This window comes from Rattus rattus, chromosome 6 (assembly GCF_011064425.1).
Source record: "Rattus rattus isolate New Zealand chromosome 6, Rrattus_CSIRO_v1, whole genome shotgun sequence".
In the NCBI taxonomy this organism is placed as follows: Eukaryota; Metazoa; Chordata; class Mammalia; order Rodentia; family Muridae; genus Rattus; species Rattus rattus.
The window spans coordinates 115,977,173-115,995,173 of NC_046159.1; the positions used below are offsets into that span (position 1 = coordinate 115,977,173).

General features: G+C 46.8%; 1 protein-coding gene across 2 annotated transcripts; it reads left to right on the forward strand.

Moving 5' to 3' along the window:
• Positions 1-14,374: 14,374 nt before the first annotated feature.
• Positions 14,375-17,682, forward strand: Fezf1 (FEZ family zinc finger 1). Of its 2 annotated transcripts, XM_032905257.1 has the most exons (5): positions 14,663-15,091; positions 15,242-15,463; positions 15,683-15,817; positions 16,074-16,206; positions 16,623-17,658. In XM_032905257.1, exons 1-5 carry the CDS (start codon positions 14,663-14,665, stop codon positions 16,982-16,984), a joined length of 1,281 nt encoding a protein of 426 aa, XP_032761148.1. In that variant the 3' UTR covers positions 16,985-17,658. The 2 variants fall into 2 exon arrangements, with proteins under 2 accessions (XP_032761147.1, XP_032761148.1); XM_032905256.1 differs by having other exon boundaries at positions 14,375-15,463; positions 16,623-17,682.
• The last annotated feature ends 319 nt before the right edge of the window (positions 17,683-18,001 follow it).

Below are 18,001 nucleotides of genomic sequence, written 5' to 3' on the forward strand. Positions count from 1 at the left end.
TACCTGGCTCTGTGTTTTGGTTTTACTCCGTGATACTTTGTTTTCAAGCAAAAGTTATGAACAGCTCGCTCTGTGCTATCAGGCCCACAATCTGATAAAAGAATTATCACAAGAACATACATTCACAGCAAAAAAAAATGTTAAGGACCTACTCAAGTACTATATATTAATGGTAGTAACTATCAATAGCTGGTAATATTAGTAACATCCTAATGTTAATTATTAGTTGGCACTACTGCGAGTAATTCTCCCAATGTTTTCTTGGGAGATTGGAAGGATATAGTGTTATGATTTGTAATTTCCCTGAGTCTTTATGTTGCATTTTTCCTAAGATAGACATTTTTATTTATATTTACTAATTTACTAATATTATTATACTGATAGATAATATATTAATATGTACTTACTGGCATACTATTCTACTGCACTTATTCACAAGTAAAGGTTTGTTTGATGTGGGGTTTTGATATGTTGCCCAAACCGGTCTGGAGCCCTTAGGTTCCCATAATCCTTCTCTCTCAGCCTCTCAAGTAGCTGTTACTATAGGCATATACCAACCACATCTGCCCATACTGACAAGTAATTTCTTCAGTGTTAGAAAAAAAATGAGTGTATCAAGAGTGATGTGATGAAATACCGGAAATGCCTTGAACTTCCAAACTCCTTTCTCCACTCATGTGTCACGCAAGCCGTGATTAGGGCACTCAAAGTAGTACACAAAATCTGATTTATCCACAATTACTACATAGCAATCGTTGGGCGTGATATTTAGGTCCTAAATGTAAGATAGCAAGATAAACAAAAGACCGTTCCCTCCCTTGTCCTTGATGAGAGAATATGGACTCACTGGTTTGGGAAGCAGTTTGCCCACAGACACCTTCCTTCTTTTCTCCATCATCAGTGCCCTCCGCCTTAAATCCCTAAGTATCCAGACATGTGACCCTTAACCCTCCAGAGGCACTTCCTCCTCAACACAAAGATGGTCTCTATGTGGAAGCCAGCGTGTGCACGCACATACATAGACAGTGGGACACTTACTTGGTCTTATGAGTTCTGATGGCATACTGAACTACTGACCTATTCCGAACACCCCCTTTTCTACAGTGAATATCCATTTTTTCTTAATGGTGTATCAGTGTAATTGACTCTGGTTGTTCTATGTCCTAACTGAAGGCTGCTGTCCCCTTAACTCTTTGGGAACTCTTTAAAACAGTGTTCGAAGGGAAGGTCTTGTTGGCAGGACTCACAAACAAGGAGGAAAGCAGTTGATGCAGGGGCATTGTGTAGGGCACTTACCTATAGCAGCCTGGGTCTCTCTGCCAAAGGTGACACTTTCTGCTGTTATCTAATCCTCCGTTCCCTCCTTCCTACCCAATATGCCCACAGGTGGGACAACAGCAAACCAAGTTATGACCTTGCTCAAATTTTGTCTACTCACCCTGACCTTTGAGTCACAAAACTGTGCTAAAATCTTTAACGAAGTAACCGAAAAGGAGAGAAAAGTGCTTCTGTGCACTTTTGACCAGAATTTCTCTTTACCCTGTATAACTTCATGGTTCACTGATGTGCAGAATCCTTGGTTTGGACACCCAAGAAACTATGAAAGCAAACCTAGTTTTAGATGGTATTATTCTTTCAAAAGTACTTTTAGGAGGGAAAAACAGAAGCAAGGATTTGAAAACCCTATCAAGTCTGAACATTTTTGAAGTGGGATTACACACATTGTGAACTAGGCAAGAGTAGAGAGTTATAAGGCCCATCGGAGAAGGGTTATAAACCCATCTGCGGAGAACGTTCGTTCAAACATTTATTGAAGAAAGCATGTCGATGTTCTTTCCAACAAGAAACAGTGCTACACAGCCCAGAGGAACCCTCTGTGCGCTGGCTGTAGGTAGTCCCGTGCATTTGCTAATTTTTCCACTTGAATTCCCTTTAGCCTGAGCTCATTGTCCCTGGCTCAGGAGAAGAGATTTCCTGCTAGTTCTCTAAATGCCCGTGCAAAGAGGTTTGGGGGCCCCTACTCTTCTCCCCACCAGGTCGCAGCCTGGCCTGGGGCCGTCCTCCTTCGCCCTCTATGACCGGGTCTACCGTTTCTTCCAGGTGTCTAGAGGAGCAAAGAGTTTAGGAAATCTCTCTCTTAAGAACGTCCTTTGCCTCTCAAAAGGGCCTCGCAGGGCTGCGGGGAGTCCAGGCTGCCACGGTGACTGCGGCAGGGTGCAGAGTGCGCTGGGAAATCACAGCTCCAGCCTTCCTCACAGAATCTGGGAGAAATGTCTCATGGAGAAGGCGATCAGAGGAAGATCCGAGTCAACTTTATTTCTTATTCTCAACACAGAAAATGGAAATTTGCCAGTCTGGATCTCTGAAGGGAATTGACGGATCTGTGATCCTGAAAAAAAAAAAAAAAAAAAAACGTGCTCTAGCTCAGTCACCGCAGCCCAGTAGGTCTCTGGCTCCGTGCCTTAGCTCACTCAAGCTTCTAGCCCACATCACGCACCCGGGAACACTCATACACACACACACTCACACACACACACACACACACACACACACACACACACACACACACACCTCCCCAAAACCCTAGAGGGAAGACAGGTTCTCCGCCCCAAGCCCCAATTCAGGATGAGGTTATCCCTGGGCTGGCTACCCCACTGTTAGCTGGAGATGGGATGTGGGCCTGCCTTAAAGGAATCCAGATATTGAAGGGAACAGAAGCCATCTATCTATATAGGCTGGCTTGGAAGTGGGGATCACAATCAGAAGAGCCTCAACCACGGACTTTACCTCCATAAACTATTTGATGATTGTTTTCAGGGAAAACGTGCAGGCACACTAAGAGTCGGTGAAGGAAGGTGTGTGCCTAGAGCCACAGCTACTTAGGAAGCTGACCCTGGAGGAGTAGCAGCTGAGGGCTAGCCCTGGCTACTTACCAAAAAAAAAATGTGATTATACACATACATACATATACATATACATATATATACATATACATACATATACATATGTACGTACACACATATGTATATATAATCACAATATATATGCATATATATATATATGAATGTATATATAATTAATTAGTGGCAAAGCAATATCTTAGTGTGTGTGAAGCCCTGGATTCAACCCTTTATAAGGCATAGGGAGGAAGGTTCCAACTATTCCTGTCCCCCACCCCAGGGTCTCACTATGTAGCTCTGACTTCTGGAACTGACTCTGTAGACCAGACTGGCCTGAACTCAGAGATCAGCCTGCCTCTACCTTGTAAGTTCTAAGATTAAAGGTGTGCATCACTATGCCTACCACTTACTAATCTAAAGGGCAGTGAAAAAGTACACCAGGAATCAGCTTAAACCCCTGCAAAAAAAAGCCCAACTTTACAGTCAGAAAAACCAGTCTGAGTCTGAATAGGGTGGACAACACCTTCTTCTCACATCTAAATTCTGCAACCTTGAACAGTGAAATAAGGAAGGTTATTCTAAGGATTGGAGTCATGTTAAGAAGTCCTGCCTGTTATTCACTATTTCTTGATAGAGCGATGGATTCCCAAAACATGGTGGGAAGCCAGTCTGGACCAACAGGCACCACCAGTTTCACAAGTCATTCGTTCTGCCCTAGGCTGGCACAGATTCCATTTGGCTGCTACTCAGCTCTGAACCTCCAACCGCCCCTGGGATGAACTGGGTAGGACGTCAGCTTCCAGCTTTGCAAAGGAATCGGGAAGTGGAAAGAAGTCCCAGCTTTTGAAGGGGCTGCTGCCACAGCAGCCCCTGAAGCTGAGGCTGTGAAAGGAGCCCGGGGGCACTCTGGGGCTACACTTGCAAGGGTGGTAGTCACAGAAAGAGGGAAAGGGACGATCAATCTATGCTGGACTGTAAAACTGGAGACCCCAGGACCGTGGTCCATGCAGTTAAGTTCAAGGAATGTCAGGAGTGAAACTGGAGGTGCTTAACATTTCTAAGGGTAAGAGATGAGCACTTCTGAATCCCTAGAGCACAGTTGCAACAGGAGCGACTACTTGGAAACTGAGAAGCCGCAGAATAAAAAAGAAGGAAGGGATGAGGGGGAGGGGAGGGGGGGGGGAGGGGAGGGGAGGGGGAGGAGAGAGACCCTTTGCAGTCCCCACCTCCAGCACACGCACTGTGGACTCCGGCTTAGAGAAAGAACAACAGATAGTGTCAGGGTGAGGCAGCATCTAGCCCTAATGTGTTGCTAAACAAAGCATTTCTAGGACATAGGAAACTCAAACATCATTGAGGCTCAACACAAGGTAGAGGATATCCCCACTGTGAATCCTTTACTCTGATAAGACTGGGACACAGACACAGAGTAACCATGCAGAAACACATGCTCCTGACCCACCAAAGGGAAAAGCAGGCTTGGGATGAGAGCAGTTTTACCTGAGGATTGTTCCCCAACCCACCCATCCCTTTTTAAGCTAACCTATAACCTTCTGAATCCCAGTAGTGGGGTCTGAACAACATGATGTTTTCAGTCTCCCATGTACTTTGCAACATGAAAATGAAGGGTCTTGTGTTTGTGTACTTGTTTGTGAGTAACAGGAATAGTCTAAACAATGACAAACATAAAAATCTTTTAGTCCTGTCCCCTATTTCTGTCTCTATTGAATGTTCCTAGAAGTGATTCTTACTTCCAAGAGGATGCACAGTTATTTCAACTGAACAGTTGACGTCAAACAGCTTTAGACACAGGCAGTGCAGTGCAGCCTGGCCTATATGTTTACAGTACCCATAGCACAGATGCCACCAGTATGTTCCCATGTAAAAATTGAGGGCACGGCATCAAGCTATTTTAGTGTCTACTCGCATGGAGTCTGGTGGACTTTTTAGCACCAGCTCCCATCCTCAGCCCTTCTCCCATAAGGAACTCTTGAGTGTAACTGAAAGAAAGGAAAAAGTGTTGCAATTCTGAAGTTTACTTTCCTGGCCTTTTCTTTTGCACAGCATTAGACAGTGCTAGGTGTAGTCTTTTCAGGAGAGGGTGGTAGGGAAGAAGGGAAGAAGTTTTAGTAAGGAGTGTCACACAGCAAAAAGACAAAGCCCAGTGAGAATGTATCTCAAAAACAAACCAGGAATGGCCAGGTAAGAAAGTACTGTGCGTTGCTTTTGTTAGGTCTTCCTGGCTGAATAACCTGCTAATAATTTTTTTCCAGCTGCCTCAAAGTTATTCTACAGGAGAAGTTCATTCATTTTCATTTATTCAAACACTGTAGTTTTTTTGTTCTTGTCACATTGTATGATTACAAGATGTGTTCTTTCATAAATGAGACTAGTCTGTGGAAGGTTGATTAACTTTGGGAACGTGCTATGGCGCTGTAAGAAGTGAAATCTGCTGTAACTAAACCTGCATCGTTTTTAAAAGGTGGTTGTGAGTTAATTCTGAAGATATAGAAGAGGGTTCCCTGGGGAATCAGGAGCTAAAGATGGGAGAGGATGTCCCTAAGGACAAGAAAAATCCTTGAAGTTGTGAAAAAAATTTATAAATGCCATTCTTGTGTCTGTTTTTAACACTTCCACGCATTTGACCTAAAATCTACCTCTGAGATGAGAGGTCATTTTTAAATTCATTTGTTTAACAATTTAGAAAAATTCCTTAGTTTTGAAACCGTGGTAATAGTTTTTCATACATAAAATTATCTTACTTTGAGGTCTCTTTTCAATCTCGGTGTCTCTTGAGAATAAAGAGAACTTAACAAAAAAAGACAGTAACCCCATTTTACAGGGGAAAAGTTCAAAGTAAGGAAAAAAAAACACTCATCTCCATTCTATACCAGGTGTCCAACCAATGGTTCTGTGTTGTCTGGCTAAGCAGGAGCACTTGAATGAGGACTCCAAAGAGGGGTGTGTGTGTGTGTGTGTGTGTGTGTGTGTGTGTGTGTGTGTGTGTGTGTGTGTGTGTGTGTGTGTCCCAAAGACAAATTGGTTTGTGGAAATGTATGTATGAAGAATATTTTAAAAAGGAAATGTTGGCTTTTGCTTTGCTGTGAAGTGGAAGAGTCTAAGCTTCTAGAAGGAGAATTACAGGATCTATTCTGCTAAGTAGAGGCCCAGGATGAAGGCAGCGGCAACTGGGGGTGAGCAGTTTTTCTAGTAAAATTTCCATTCCTACAATTCTCATCAGAGCCTTGGAAACTAAAATATAACTGCGAACTCTACATGGATTACATGCTAGAGAATGCTGCCTATCTGCAGATAGAGCTTTCAGAGAAGAGCACAGCAGTAAAATATGAGATGTCAGGGAAACCATCACCGGTTCCAGGCTCCAGGGATCAGAACTCCACATCTAAGCAGAGAAAGGAAGACTCGGTAATTTACCCAAGGCTGTGGTCTTGTGCTTTCCAGGTGACTACAGACCCTAGACATAGTTGGAAGGTACAAGGCAGCTCTTTCCTGGCTGAAATGCAGGAATCCCTTGTCCAGCTTTTCCTTCTGGGTATTCTATGGGGAACCATTAAGGAGGTACTCCAACAGGGCTCTACAGTTTATGTTCCCTGTGTCACCTAAGTCAAATTCAGAATGAACACACACATACACACACACACACACACACACACAGACAGACAAAGACAGAGACAGAGAGACAGAGACCGGGGTGGGGGGGTGCGCTTCAGCAATCCCACACGTTTTTTGTACCTGCCCTGCCCTGCTTACTGTTTCTCTATCCTGTATTAAGTCTGAGCCCTTTTGACACTCAGTTCTCTTGGTAAGAGTTGAGATCTTCACTTCCTTGGGGAAAGGATAAACTGGAACTTTCTGTTCATATTAAAGGCTGTGTTGCTTGAAATAAAGCATCAGCCAAATAAAATGACACGAGGTCCCTGAAAGGAAAAGACCCAATTATTACCATTCTTGTCTTTTTGTATGCAGCAAATTCTTTAATTTATAGGGGAGGGGGCAGTCTTTGCAGTGGAGAAATCTAGACCAGCACTGTGAAAGCCACTTCTCTTCCTCTTCCTCTTCCTCTGTTTCAGCAGTGGTGTATAAAGGTTCAGCTACTCAGCGTGGCGAATAAAGAGCCCCAAGAAGCAGCGATGTGCCAACACCGGGAACACATCCAGGTCGGCGGTGCGAAAATGAAATATGTGCCGTTGAATTATTATTTTTGTCCTTTAGGTTTACAACTACGCCCTTGTATTATGTAAATTTCTGAGAAGCTGTGAATCACAGGGTTAGGTAGAGCCCCCCCCCACACACACACATACACATGCGCTTCCTTCACAAGCAACAGGAGCCGACCTCATTCAGTCTTTGAATGATTCACACACCCTTGCCAAGCTCTTTGAGCTTTTTACTCTAAACGCAACTTCCCTTCCAACTCTTGACCCAGACAGCCTTCTGAAGCCACAGGCTGCTGCCCGCACTGGGGCTCTGGCACAGTCTTTTGTGGCACAAAGAAGCCACAAGCTGCCAGCCCTTCCAGGTCATTCAGGGCCAACAAGATACCCGAGGTTCTACATGTTTCCAGAACCCCGGTCCTCTGGGAGACTAGTGGCCAGGTTTAACCGAAGGGAGTTCAGGGAGATTTCTAGAAAGACAATGAAAAACTTCTAAATCTAAAATACTGCTAAATTCAGACTAGAAGGCTATTTTTTTTTTTTTCAAATTTTGAGGCTGGATCTCTGTGGCCCAGGCTGACGTCGAACTTGTAGTGAACCTCCTGCCTCGGGCTCTCCAGTGTCGGGTTTACAGGCAACAAACACGGCCATCCAGCTAGATGGATGATCCAAACTGATGTTTGAAAAAGTAGTAAGAGCCCTTTAGAAAGCACCAAGCTTCGTTCTTCTAGGAATTTTCCTGGAGTTGTTAAACTCAAGTAACACACCCACTCTGGAGGGTGGAGCGAGGGGCACAGGGACGTCAAAGAGAGGCCACCGCTTTCCTGGGAAAGGAACCGCGCCTGCAGCTGAGCACCTTCTGCCCACGGGAGCTGTGGGGATGAGGTCTGGAACCACTGCGGCTCAGTATTAGTGGAGGTCTGGGGAATGACTTATTGGAGTGTGTAACTAAGATAGTAAGATGTAAAAGAGATCTCTTATTAGGAACATTTCTCCCTTTCGCGAGGATCCTAAGTACCATAGACCAAGTCAATTACTTTTAACTACCAACCAATCGGTTTCAAAAGAAGGAATCCCCAGGAACCCAGACAAGAGTGGGGAAAACACACACACACACACACACACACACACACACACACACACACACACACACACACACACACACTTCGGGACAACGGGTCTGGAAAAAAAATGTTGGAGCATGTAACTGAGAAGTGCTAAGGTACTTTAAAACAATTTAAGAAAGTGACCAACAAAACTAACAAGAACAAGAACAACAACAACAACAAAACAAAACAACAACAAAAGCTTTCTTTCCTCCTGAGGCCTGTCCTCGAGCAAGGTCTGTTTCTGTCCGCCTGACTTGGAGATTGACCCTTCACGCACACCCTGAGTGGTCAAAGCCAAGCTATTAGCGAAGGTTCCGTTCACAAACTTTTCAAAGGAGCTCTCTGCCATCTGTTTCTGAGTCTCCTCAACGCCATCCTGCGCCCCCTCCCGAAATTTACGAGCCTCCCCCTCCCTCCTCCAGCCTTGTGGGCCAGTGGAGCGGGGAGGGAGGAGCGGGATTGAGCCAGGGAGGGGCTGCAGGGCTAGTGACAGTCCACGGGCCGGAGTTCGGAACCAGTTCCGCCTCAGTCCCGCTGGCCGACTGGGAGCCATGCCCTGGGGAGGCCCTGTGGCGGCTCAGACAGGGCGGGACACACGCAGTGCTACGGGGCAAGCAAGAAGGTCCGGCCCCTGGCCGCAGGATACCAGCCCCAGCTCGCCAGCCCGCTCCAAGCTCCACAAGCGGCACTCCCCAGCAGTTGCACCAGCTCCATCTCTCCCAGCCTTGGAGGCTTCGTTTTAGAAGGGCTTTGTGAACGGGAACCACGCAGAGCAGAACTCGGCGGGAACCAACTTTCAGCTTTCGAGCTTCTTCTATTCAAGGGCTGGGCTCTGGCGACCGAAGCGTGGCTGTGGCGGGTCGCCTCTGTCCCTACCGCAGGCAGCGGGAACACAGGTCCCCTGGGCAGCTGGGGCTCAGGGCCAACCAGGCCGAGCGGTAGTGGATGGAGACTGGAGCAGCCTAGGTCTGCGGGGCTGAGCAGGGCATTCCCGAACCCAAGCAGCTGTGGACCGGAATCCAGGAGGTAACTGACATCCTAAAAGGCTCTAGAGATTTCGGGCTCAAGGATGTTGATTTACCTCTATTGCTTCCCTGTTGCTGTAAGCTGTGTTATTTCAAATTCTAGCATCGCCTTTCATTTCACGAGATCACTTATGGAAGAAAGTTTGAACTTAGCACCGAGACTGCTTTAAAACCTTGGCCAACGTCAAGGAAGAGTCGCTCTTTATGTTGGATATGTTTCTTTTTATTGGCCAGACAATGACTTTAAAAATTGGGAACTTCTGCTAAATGCTAATCAGCCAACTTCATTAACCAGCTTTTGTACCACGGTAGACACGTTGTCGGTGTGGAAGAAAAAAAAATACTTTTGGCAGGTCCTCCTTTACGTGTTTGCCTCTCAACTTTCAACAACACCGTTGCAAATTACAAGCTAAACTTGGCTGGGTTTGATTGCTTGACTTTCAAGCTGCTCCGCGAAAAGATTGGGAAAGTTGAGTTTGTGAACTTCTTCCCACCAAGTCCAGGCCTGAGTCATAGCCTTGCAGTGGAGAGGGACACGCCTCACGGGCCTGTAAGGAACGGGTGAGAGAAATCCTTAGGGTAGGGGTAGGCACCAACCAGAGGCGGCTGACCGTGCTACCTGCCGCTGTTCTGGCCGCAAAGTCAGAACACTTCACTTCCGTCTATAAACCGATTTAACATGCAAATACTGTTTTGAGAAGAAGGATTGCATTGCATTTGAACGAAATCCTAATATGAAAGAAATACTAACAACAAAAACTCTAGAGACAAATAACAGAGAGTTTTTAGACCTCTCCATTCATCTTTAATTCACAGGGTCTTAATCAGGGACACTACCCTTCACGTGCTGCACAAAATCATCAAAAAATCCTTTTTTAAATATAATACTTTTATTCATTATGTGAGATTTATTACAATGTCGCTTGACCATATTCGTCTCCCAGGTTTTCCTACCCGCCCCCCAATCCACCCCCCCCAAGAATTCTTTATTTGCCATCAGATCAACTAAAAGCCATACTAGCAGCCTGAACCTGTGACGACATACATGTTAATGTGCAGCAAAGTTAGTCCCGCTGTGTATTCGTGGAGTAAGTTTGAAGCACGCAAGAAGTCTCTTTCCTTGAACCATAAAGAACCGATCTGTGTCCTAAGTGACTATCACACACCGGAAGAAACTACAAACCATCAACCAGAAACAAAGATTGTAGAGGAATTTAAATGCCTTTCTTCTTCCAAAAACAATTTGTATTGACTTTGGTGTTGTTTTGTTAGACAGAAAACGCTGCAAATGAGCCTAAATATCTAGACTGTAATAATAATGATAATAATAATAATAATAATAATAATAATAATAACAACAACAACAACAATAACAATAAAACACCAGTAATGCCTCCTGCTTCTTATTAGCTCACCGCAGCTCATACACTACAAGCTTGCTGTAGCTAAAGAATATTGACTGTGGGAAGTCAGGGATGTTTGTTGGGCCTGAAAACCCTAAAATTTAAATCAAGGTACTGGCTATAGATCTGTTATGTTACAATATTTTCCAATTCATTTTTAAATTAAAATAAGAAATGTCAACAGTACTTTGTGATACCTTAAAGAAATAGAGATTACAGAATACGTAATTTACAACTCTCTTCTAGCTCTTTTTAATTTCAGATGGCAATAATCTTTACCCCAAAATCCCTTACTTATGACAGGAGATAAGTACAAAGTCTGGGAAATGTGAAGAGCAGCAGTTACATTGTACAGAAATTTGTAACTTTCAATTGATATGTAGCAAGTCTCTTCTCAGTATTTGATCTGGCTTTGTTGTCAGGCCTCTTCATATCAAGAACTGTTCTGGTTTCTTGAGATACCTCCTGCTCCCCAACCCAAACACTTAAAGTCAACTTGCATCAGGGTTTAAGGCGGATGGATAGGTCAACTAAAATGTGCTTTAAACAAACAGAAGGCAGACTATAGGATTCTCCAAGAAATTCCAATGAATCTGTACATTTTTATTTTGCTATAACTAAACAAACAAAGCTCTTTTACGTTCTTGTAAGGAAATCAAACATTTGGAAGCTTTTAGAAGCTTCTAAATTTTCCAAATTTATTCTCTGTGTTGGTAACTTTTTTTCTGTAATTTCAAATGTTTGTAGTTAAATGAAGTTTTAGTTTCTGACATTAAGAAACTGCTTCCTAGATACATTTTGTATTTTAAGACTATCTTTACCTTATGGCGTGCATATTAAATGTTAATATATGTTTTGGTTATATACTGAGTGGAGAATATGAGCAAACATTGGCATATCAAGACTTGGATTTGTAAAATACATCTTTGGACTTTGAGAGTAGCAAGATCAGGGCTAGCTTCAAAAAAAGGTTGGGGGAGGAATAATTGATGCTTTGCTGTGTATTTACTCAAATGACATTTTCAAACACTTGGCAGAAAAGGAAAATCCCAAAAAGACCAGTGAAAAGCGAACTATTGAAATGTTAACTATAAAAGGCCCTTAGCTAATAGCTAATATTTGCCTTGTAGAAAGTTAGTGTCCACCAAAGAGGCAAATAAAAACCTTTTTTTTTTTTTTTTTTTTTTTTTTGCCGTTAAGGAGGGGGAGGGGAAGGGGAAGAAGAAGAGGGAGGGACACGCTACGTAAAAGAAACTGGTGGCGCTCAATCAAGAAGGCAGGTAACATTCCAGAGGCCGGTGAGTTGTTCAAGTCAGCTGGGGTCTCCAAACCTTTCCGAAAACCGAGCAGTTTCTCGTCTCTCTGCTTTCTTCTTTAAACTTGTTCCGGCGAGGGAGGAGTGCAACAAGAAGGGAGATTTTTCGCTGTTGGGAAGGCAGGTAGGAAAGGGAATCTGATCCGCCCCAAAAGGCAGCAATTAAAGTCTTAACCTCTACCCATCTGTCTTGGGACAGGGACACTCCCGCCCCCGCCTTTCCTAAGCAGTCCGGGTCGCCCGCACAGCACCCTTTGTCTGATCAGGGTGAAGGACTAAAGTCCAAAGCGAATCGAACGAACATTTCCAGTTGGTGGAAAACTGAGGCCCCAAAGGGTTCCAGAATGCCTCTGGATTTTTGCGTTGCCTCCTTCCCCTCTCCCCGGGTACCCTGCCCTCTCTCCCACTCTTCTCTGCTTCTCTGGTCTTCCGTGCTGCCTGGACACCTGAAAGGAGACACTCCCAGGCCTAGCCACTAAGGCGGGCCTCTAACAGCCAGACTTTTCCACCATCTGGCTAAGCCGCTGCAACTTTCAAAAAGACTTCTGTTGGCCCTTAGTTTTTCAGCAATTATTTCTCCAGAATCCATTCGACTGTCCCGCCTTGCTGACAGGCCTCAACAACTGGGTGTCTTCCTTTCCAACCCACTGGACTTCCCTGGCTGTATCCAAACTGGCTCTCACAGTCCGCGTGGGGCGGGGGAGCCTGGATCCCTGAATTGGTATGAACTAGAAAGGGTCTTTGGAGAAGGAAATAACTTGAAAGACAGTTGCCGCCATTTGAACCCCAATTTGGCACCTTTGAATACATAAGCTTTAGGCTCAACAATCCTAGGCTCCCACATCACCTCCCATTGCTGGCCCTTTCCAGGGTTCTCACCAGAGGACAGCACATCACACTCTTGGCCAGATACCTGGCACCGGCTCCACACGCCTTAGAGTTAACTCACTAGGAGGATGGTACTTCCAGTTTGCAGGCAGCTGCTTACCGCGGCCTCCAGACGGTGCGGTTCAGGGCTCCTCGCTCAGCTTCCTCCCGGAGCTGGCCCGAGAACAGCAGGGCTTTCCTCGGACCCGCAGCCCCAGGAGCGCGCCTAGCCCCAGGACTCTGCTTCTCGCGACCGCAGGCTCCGCGCTGACTGCTCCGGGGAAGGTGCGCGCCGCTGCTTGGGCGGGAGCCGCGGGAACCCGCGCAGTGGGAGCCTCAGCTTCTGGCATTTTAGTGGAAAGCTCGCCCAGCTCGGGAAACTTTGCCCCAGGAATTTGGGCCCAGGCGACACAACAGGAGGGCGCTGGGTGCACGCGGGGTGGGGGAAGGGTGGGGGGATAGGGAGCTCTCAGGGTCGCCAAACGCTCTTGGGGGGAGGGGGGCAGAAATGTGTCTGTGATCTGTGGCCACCACAGTTGCTTCGTCTGAGCGCACAGACACAGGGTGTCGGGTGCACGGGCTGCTACTGAGTGGCACGCAGACGCTGGCTGCCAGGGTAGAGATCGATAGATTCCATTCCCCTTCTCCGCTCCACATTCAACACGCTTTGCTCGGAGAGGGCAGTGGACGCGAGTTCTTTGGAGAAGTGCCCTTTCGGGGTTCCCTCTGTTAACTCGAGGAAGCGCGCTCTCGCGTGTGTTTGTGTGTGAGTCCAATCCGCGCCTAGGTTTCTTGCGGTGTGGCACCCGCTTATTCTTTGCAACTCAACTTTGTGGTGCTAGTGCGTCTTTCCCAGGCCTATTGCCATGGGCATCGCTCTGACAAAACCACAAACGCATAACAAGTCTCCCAAGGCCTTTACATCTCAGGGGCATTTTGGGAGGCCAGTTACCTGCTGGTGTCTTCCAAACGGTCCAGACGCGGCTCGAGCTGTGGAGACTCCTGGATTCAGGGAACGAGCATCACCTCTTACCTTCCCAGCCCCCACCCCACACCCCCACCCCAGTCCTAGAGGAAGAAAGGGTGCCGCGTAGGAGGCGGCTGGGACCGAACTGAGCTCAGGCAAGCCAAGCAAAGAAACCTCGGATTTTGTCAGAGGCTTCCTGGTCAAGGCTTTCTAGCGCCTGGCGTTTGATAAATATAGTCTGGCATTTGCCCCTGAATTAGACTCTGTTTCCTTATTTAGCCCTAGCACAATGATTTTAGATGATGTCACTTAGAGCTAAACGAGAAAATTGATCTCAGATTTGCTTGGCCTCTAAAGCCTGGTTAAGCAGATTGAGAATTAAAAAGACAGAGGAAGCTAGGGGGAGGGGCAGCTGAAGGGTAGAGGAGTGTGTGCGGGCGAGTGCTTGCGCGTCGGGGAGGGCTCGGCGCAGTGCGGAGAGCGCCCCCGCCTCTTCTGGGCGGGGGAACCTCTCTCACCAATGAAAAGTAGTCCCCGACTGCAGAGAAAAAAAAGTTTTCCTGTTGACTGTTGGAAGCGAATTGAGCAATTATCTAGTTTACCTTCTCCTCTTGGAAGTTAACGATTGGCGAGATCTTGGCTGCGTTATTGACACAACACTTTCTATTGATAGAAATAAGTAGTGATTGTCCCCGAGTCATTGGTGCGCCAAGAACTCTGCGATGGGCTGGCAGGAGTCCATTGGGCTGGGCAGGCAGGTTCGGCTGGTGATGCTGGGGAGGAGGAGGAGGAGGCTGCTGGTGGTGACGGTGCCTGTCCTCTCCGCAGGTCTGTGACAAGCCGGGGACAAGGCAACGATCGTGCGACTCAACCCCGGCGGACCGACGCTGGCGACTCAGACATGGACAGTAGCTGCCTCAACGCGACCACCAAAATGCTAGCGACTGCTCCAGCTCGGGGCAACGTGATGAGCACATCCAAACCCTTGGCTTTCTCCATCGAACGAATCATGGCGCGTACCCCTGAGCCTAAGGCCCTGCCGGTCCCCCACTTCCTGCAGGGAGCCGTGCCCAAAGGGGACCCCAAGCACTCTCTGCATCTCAACTCGTCGATCCCCTGCATGATCCCTTTCGTTCCCGTGGCGTACGACACGAACTCCAAAGCAGGAGTGAATGGCTCAGAGCCCCGCAAAGCGAGTTTGGAGGTTCCGGCGCCGCCCGCGGTGGCGCCCTCCGCGCCCGCGTTCAGCTGCAGCGACCTGCTCAACTGCGCTCTAAGTCTCAAGGGCGACCTGGCCCGCGACGCGCTGCCACTACAGCAGTACAAGCTGGTAAGGCCGCGTGTGGTGAACCACTCATCGTTCCACGCCATGGGCGCCCTGTGCTACCTGAACCGAGGTGACGGCCCGTGCCACCCGGCTGCGGGCGTGAACATCCACCCGGTGGCCTCCTACTTCCTCAGTTCCCCTTTGCACCCACAGCCCAAAACATACTTAGCCGAAAGGAATAAACTGGTCGTCCCGGCGGTGGAGAAGCTACCTTCGGGAGTAGCTTTCAAAGACCTGTCCCAGGCTCAGCTACACAATTACATGAAAGAAAGCGCCCAACTTTTGTCGGAAAAAATCGCTTTCAAAACCTCGGATTTCAGCCGCGGCTCTCCTAACGCCAAACCCAAAGTTTTCACTTGCGAAGTCTGCGGAAAGGTAAGTCTTATGCTAAAGGGAGTTTCTTCTTTCCTTCCTTCCTTCCTTCCTTCCTTCCTTCCTTCCTTCCTTCCTTCCTTCCTTCCTTCCTCCCTCGCTTCCGTTTTAGTATTTGGGGAGTTGGGGTATAAGACTTGTTTTGCCCCCTCCCTCCCTCTAAACACTTTGACTTCAAATCTGCAGTTCCGTTAACCTGTTTCCCGTGTGTTTAATTTTAAGGTCTTTAATGCGCACTATAACTTAACCCGTCACATGCCGGTGCACACAGGAGCCAGACCCTTCGTGTGCAAAGTATGTGGGAAAGGTTTCCGGCAAGCCAGCACCCTTTGCCGGCATAAGATCATTCACACCCAGGTATGTTCCTCGGTCCTAAGTTTACCCGGAAGGCTTCGGAACTCTTTGGGGTGAGGAGAAGGGGTCGATAGAGCCTCACTCTTCAGCATAAGGTCTGGTGGGCCGTGGTGGCTGAACCGAGAGGCCTTGTGCTGTTATCTTTGTTCTGATTAAAAGCTTCGAAGTGTTAGTGTATTGTGCTGATAGGATTCCGCATCACAATAACAAAGTACCTTAAATGAAGTTCTCTAATCTTCTCTTTCTCTCTGCTGTTTAGGAAAAACCCCACAAATGCAACCAGTGCGGGAAAGCGTTTAATAGAAGTTCCACGTTAAACACACACACCCGAATTCACGCGGGCTACAAACCATTCGTGTGTGAATTCTGTGGCAAAGGATTTCATCAAAAAGGTATTGGGCCCAGGAGAAGGCTTCTCAGTGTGGTCGCACGAAAGCCATACTGAATATTCTCAGGATGCTTTTAAAAAGTGATCTGTAAAGTGTACCTGCTTACCCGGGCGACTGTCACTTTTATTCCCTACTCTCAGGTCTCAGCAGTGTTAGAGAAGGCAGCCACGTTTGTTATGTCAAAGGATATTTCTTTGTCGCCTCCAGTTTTCATTTAGTATGACTGGATAAATAACGTGTATTAATATGTAGAAGAAATAAATTCAGTGCTTAAAAACAAACGTAGGGGAATCAATGCCCTGAACCCTGGGTCAAAACTGGGGCGGGTCTTCAGCCTGCCTCCTTATTTTTTTACACACCGGTCTCTCTTCTTTTCAAGCTTTGTTCAGAACCTTATCCGGGCCATTTTTCTGTTTCAGGGAATTACAAAAATCACAAGCTGACCCACAGCGGGGAGAAGCAGTTCAAGTGCAATATCTGCAACAAGGCTTTCCACCAGGTGTACAACCTCACCTTCCACATGCACACTCACAACGACAAGAAGCCTTTCACCTGCCCCACGTGTGGCAAGGGCTTCTGTAGGAACTTTGACCTCAAGAAGCACGTCCGCAAGCTACACGACAGCAGCCTGGGGCTGACCCGCACTCCGACTGGGGAGCCAGGCAGCGATCCGCCGCCCCAGCTGCAACAGTCGCCGCCCGCGCCGCTGCCGCCGCCGCTGCAACCTACCTTGCCGCCTCCCGGGCCTCTGCAATCCGGGCTTCACCAAGGCCACCAGTGACGGCGGCCAAAGATCTCCCTAACCCCAACCGGAGGGCCCTCACTGCGGAAGTCCGCAGACTAGAGCGGACCTCTTGGTCCAAGCTCGCCTACAAAACCCGGGGCACCGGGCGCATAAGGGCCCCGCACTTTCGGGAGGACCCCATGCCTCTACATCCCTTGGCCTTTCGCCTCTTGCATGCACCTGCTAAATGGTTTTGTGTATTATATTCTATATAGGCACTAACAATTATGATATATTTGGAGGGACTTATTTCAATTTTTTTTTTTTGAGTTGAGAAGACTTTTCATCTCGGGTGGAGAGATGGTGTTTGTTTTGTTTTGTTTTTAAACGAATATCTGCTGTATTTATTGAGATCTGTATTATTCTACCGGGGAATGCTGCATCGTTTTAATTTTATTATTGTATATATTTCCATTGTGTCGATTCTGCCATCTCAAAATGCCTGCTGACCGTTTATAATTTTCTCCTTCCCCGAAGCAACAAAACGCGGTGTGTATGTTCTATATACACACAGAGGTGTGTACTTGTGAGGATGCGTTCACCATTTGTGAGCCCATACATAACACACACACACATACATATTAGATAAGAGTGGCTCATTACGAATGAATTTCAAATTTTGCTTTTGATCCTTGCACGTCGGAGTTGATTCATTGACTGTTGGAAATAAAAACTTGGAACATGCTTATTTAATCAACAAACCTGAAGACTTACTATTATTCAGCTAAAAATCCCTGTCAACAACTTTCTCACCCATACTCTTGTTTTTTGTTGTTTGTTTGTTTGTTGTTATTTTGTTATTTTTTGAACCAGCCTTTGATTAATAATGTCTACTGATTTGATCAGAACATTTACCACAGGCGAATAGTCTGTCCCCATGCTTGTTCCTTTGGGCAAGGTTATGAAATATGGTTCATCTCTGAGACAGAAGATGTGTGTCTAACAGAAATACAACGTTGACATGGGTCTTCTGGTAGATCTGTGTGGTCCGAAAGGCAGGGACCTTCTATCTAG

Coding starts and splice junctions, on each gene's coding strand:
- Fezf1 (XM_032905256.1), top strand. CDS start 14,663: ATGGACAGTAGCTGCCTCAACGCGACCACCAAAATGCTAGCGACTGCT. Junction 15,464..15,682: donor CTTGCGAAGTCTGCGGAAAG/GTAAGTCTTATG, acceptor TTTAATTTTAAG/GTCTTTAATGCGCACTATAA. Junction 16,207..16,622: donor CAAAGGATTTCATCAAAAAG/GTATTGGGCCCA, acceptor TTTCTGTTTCAG/GGAATTACAAAAATCACAAG.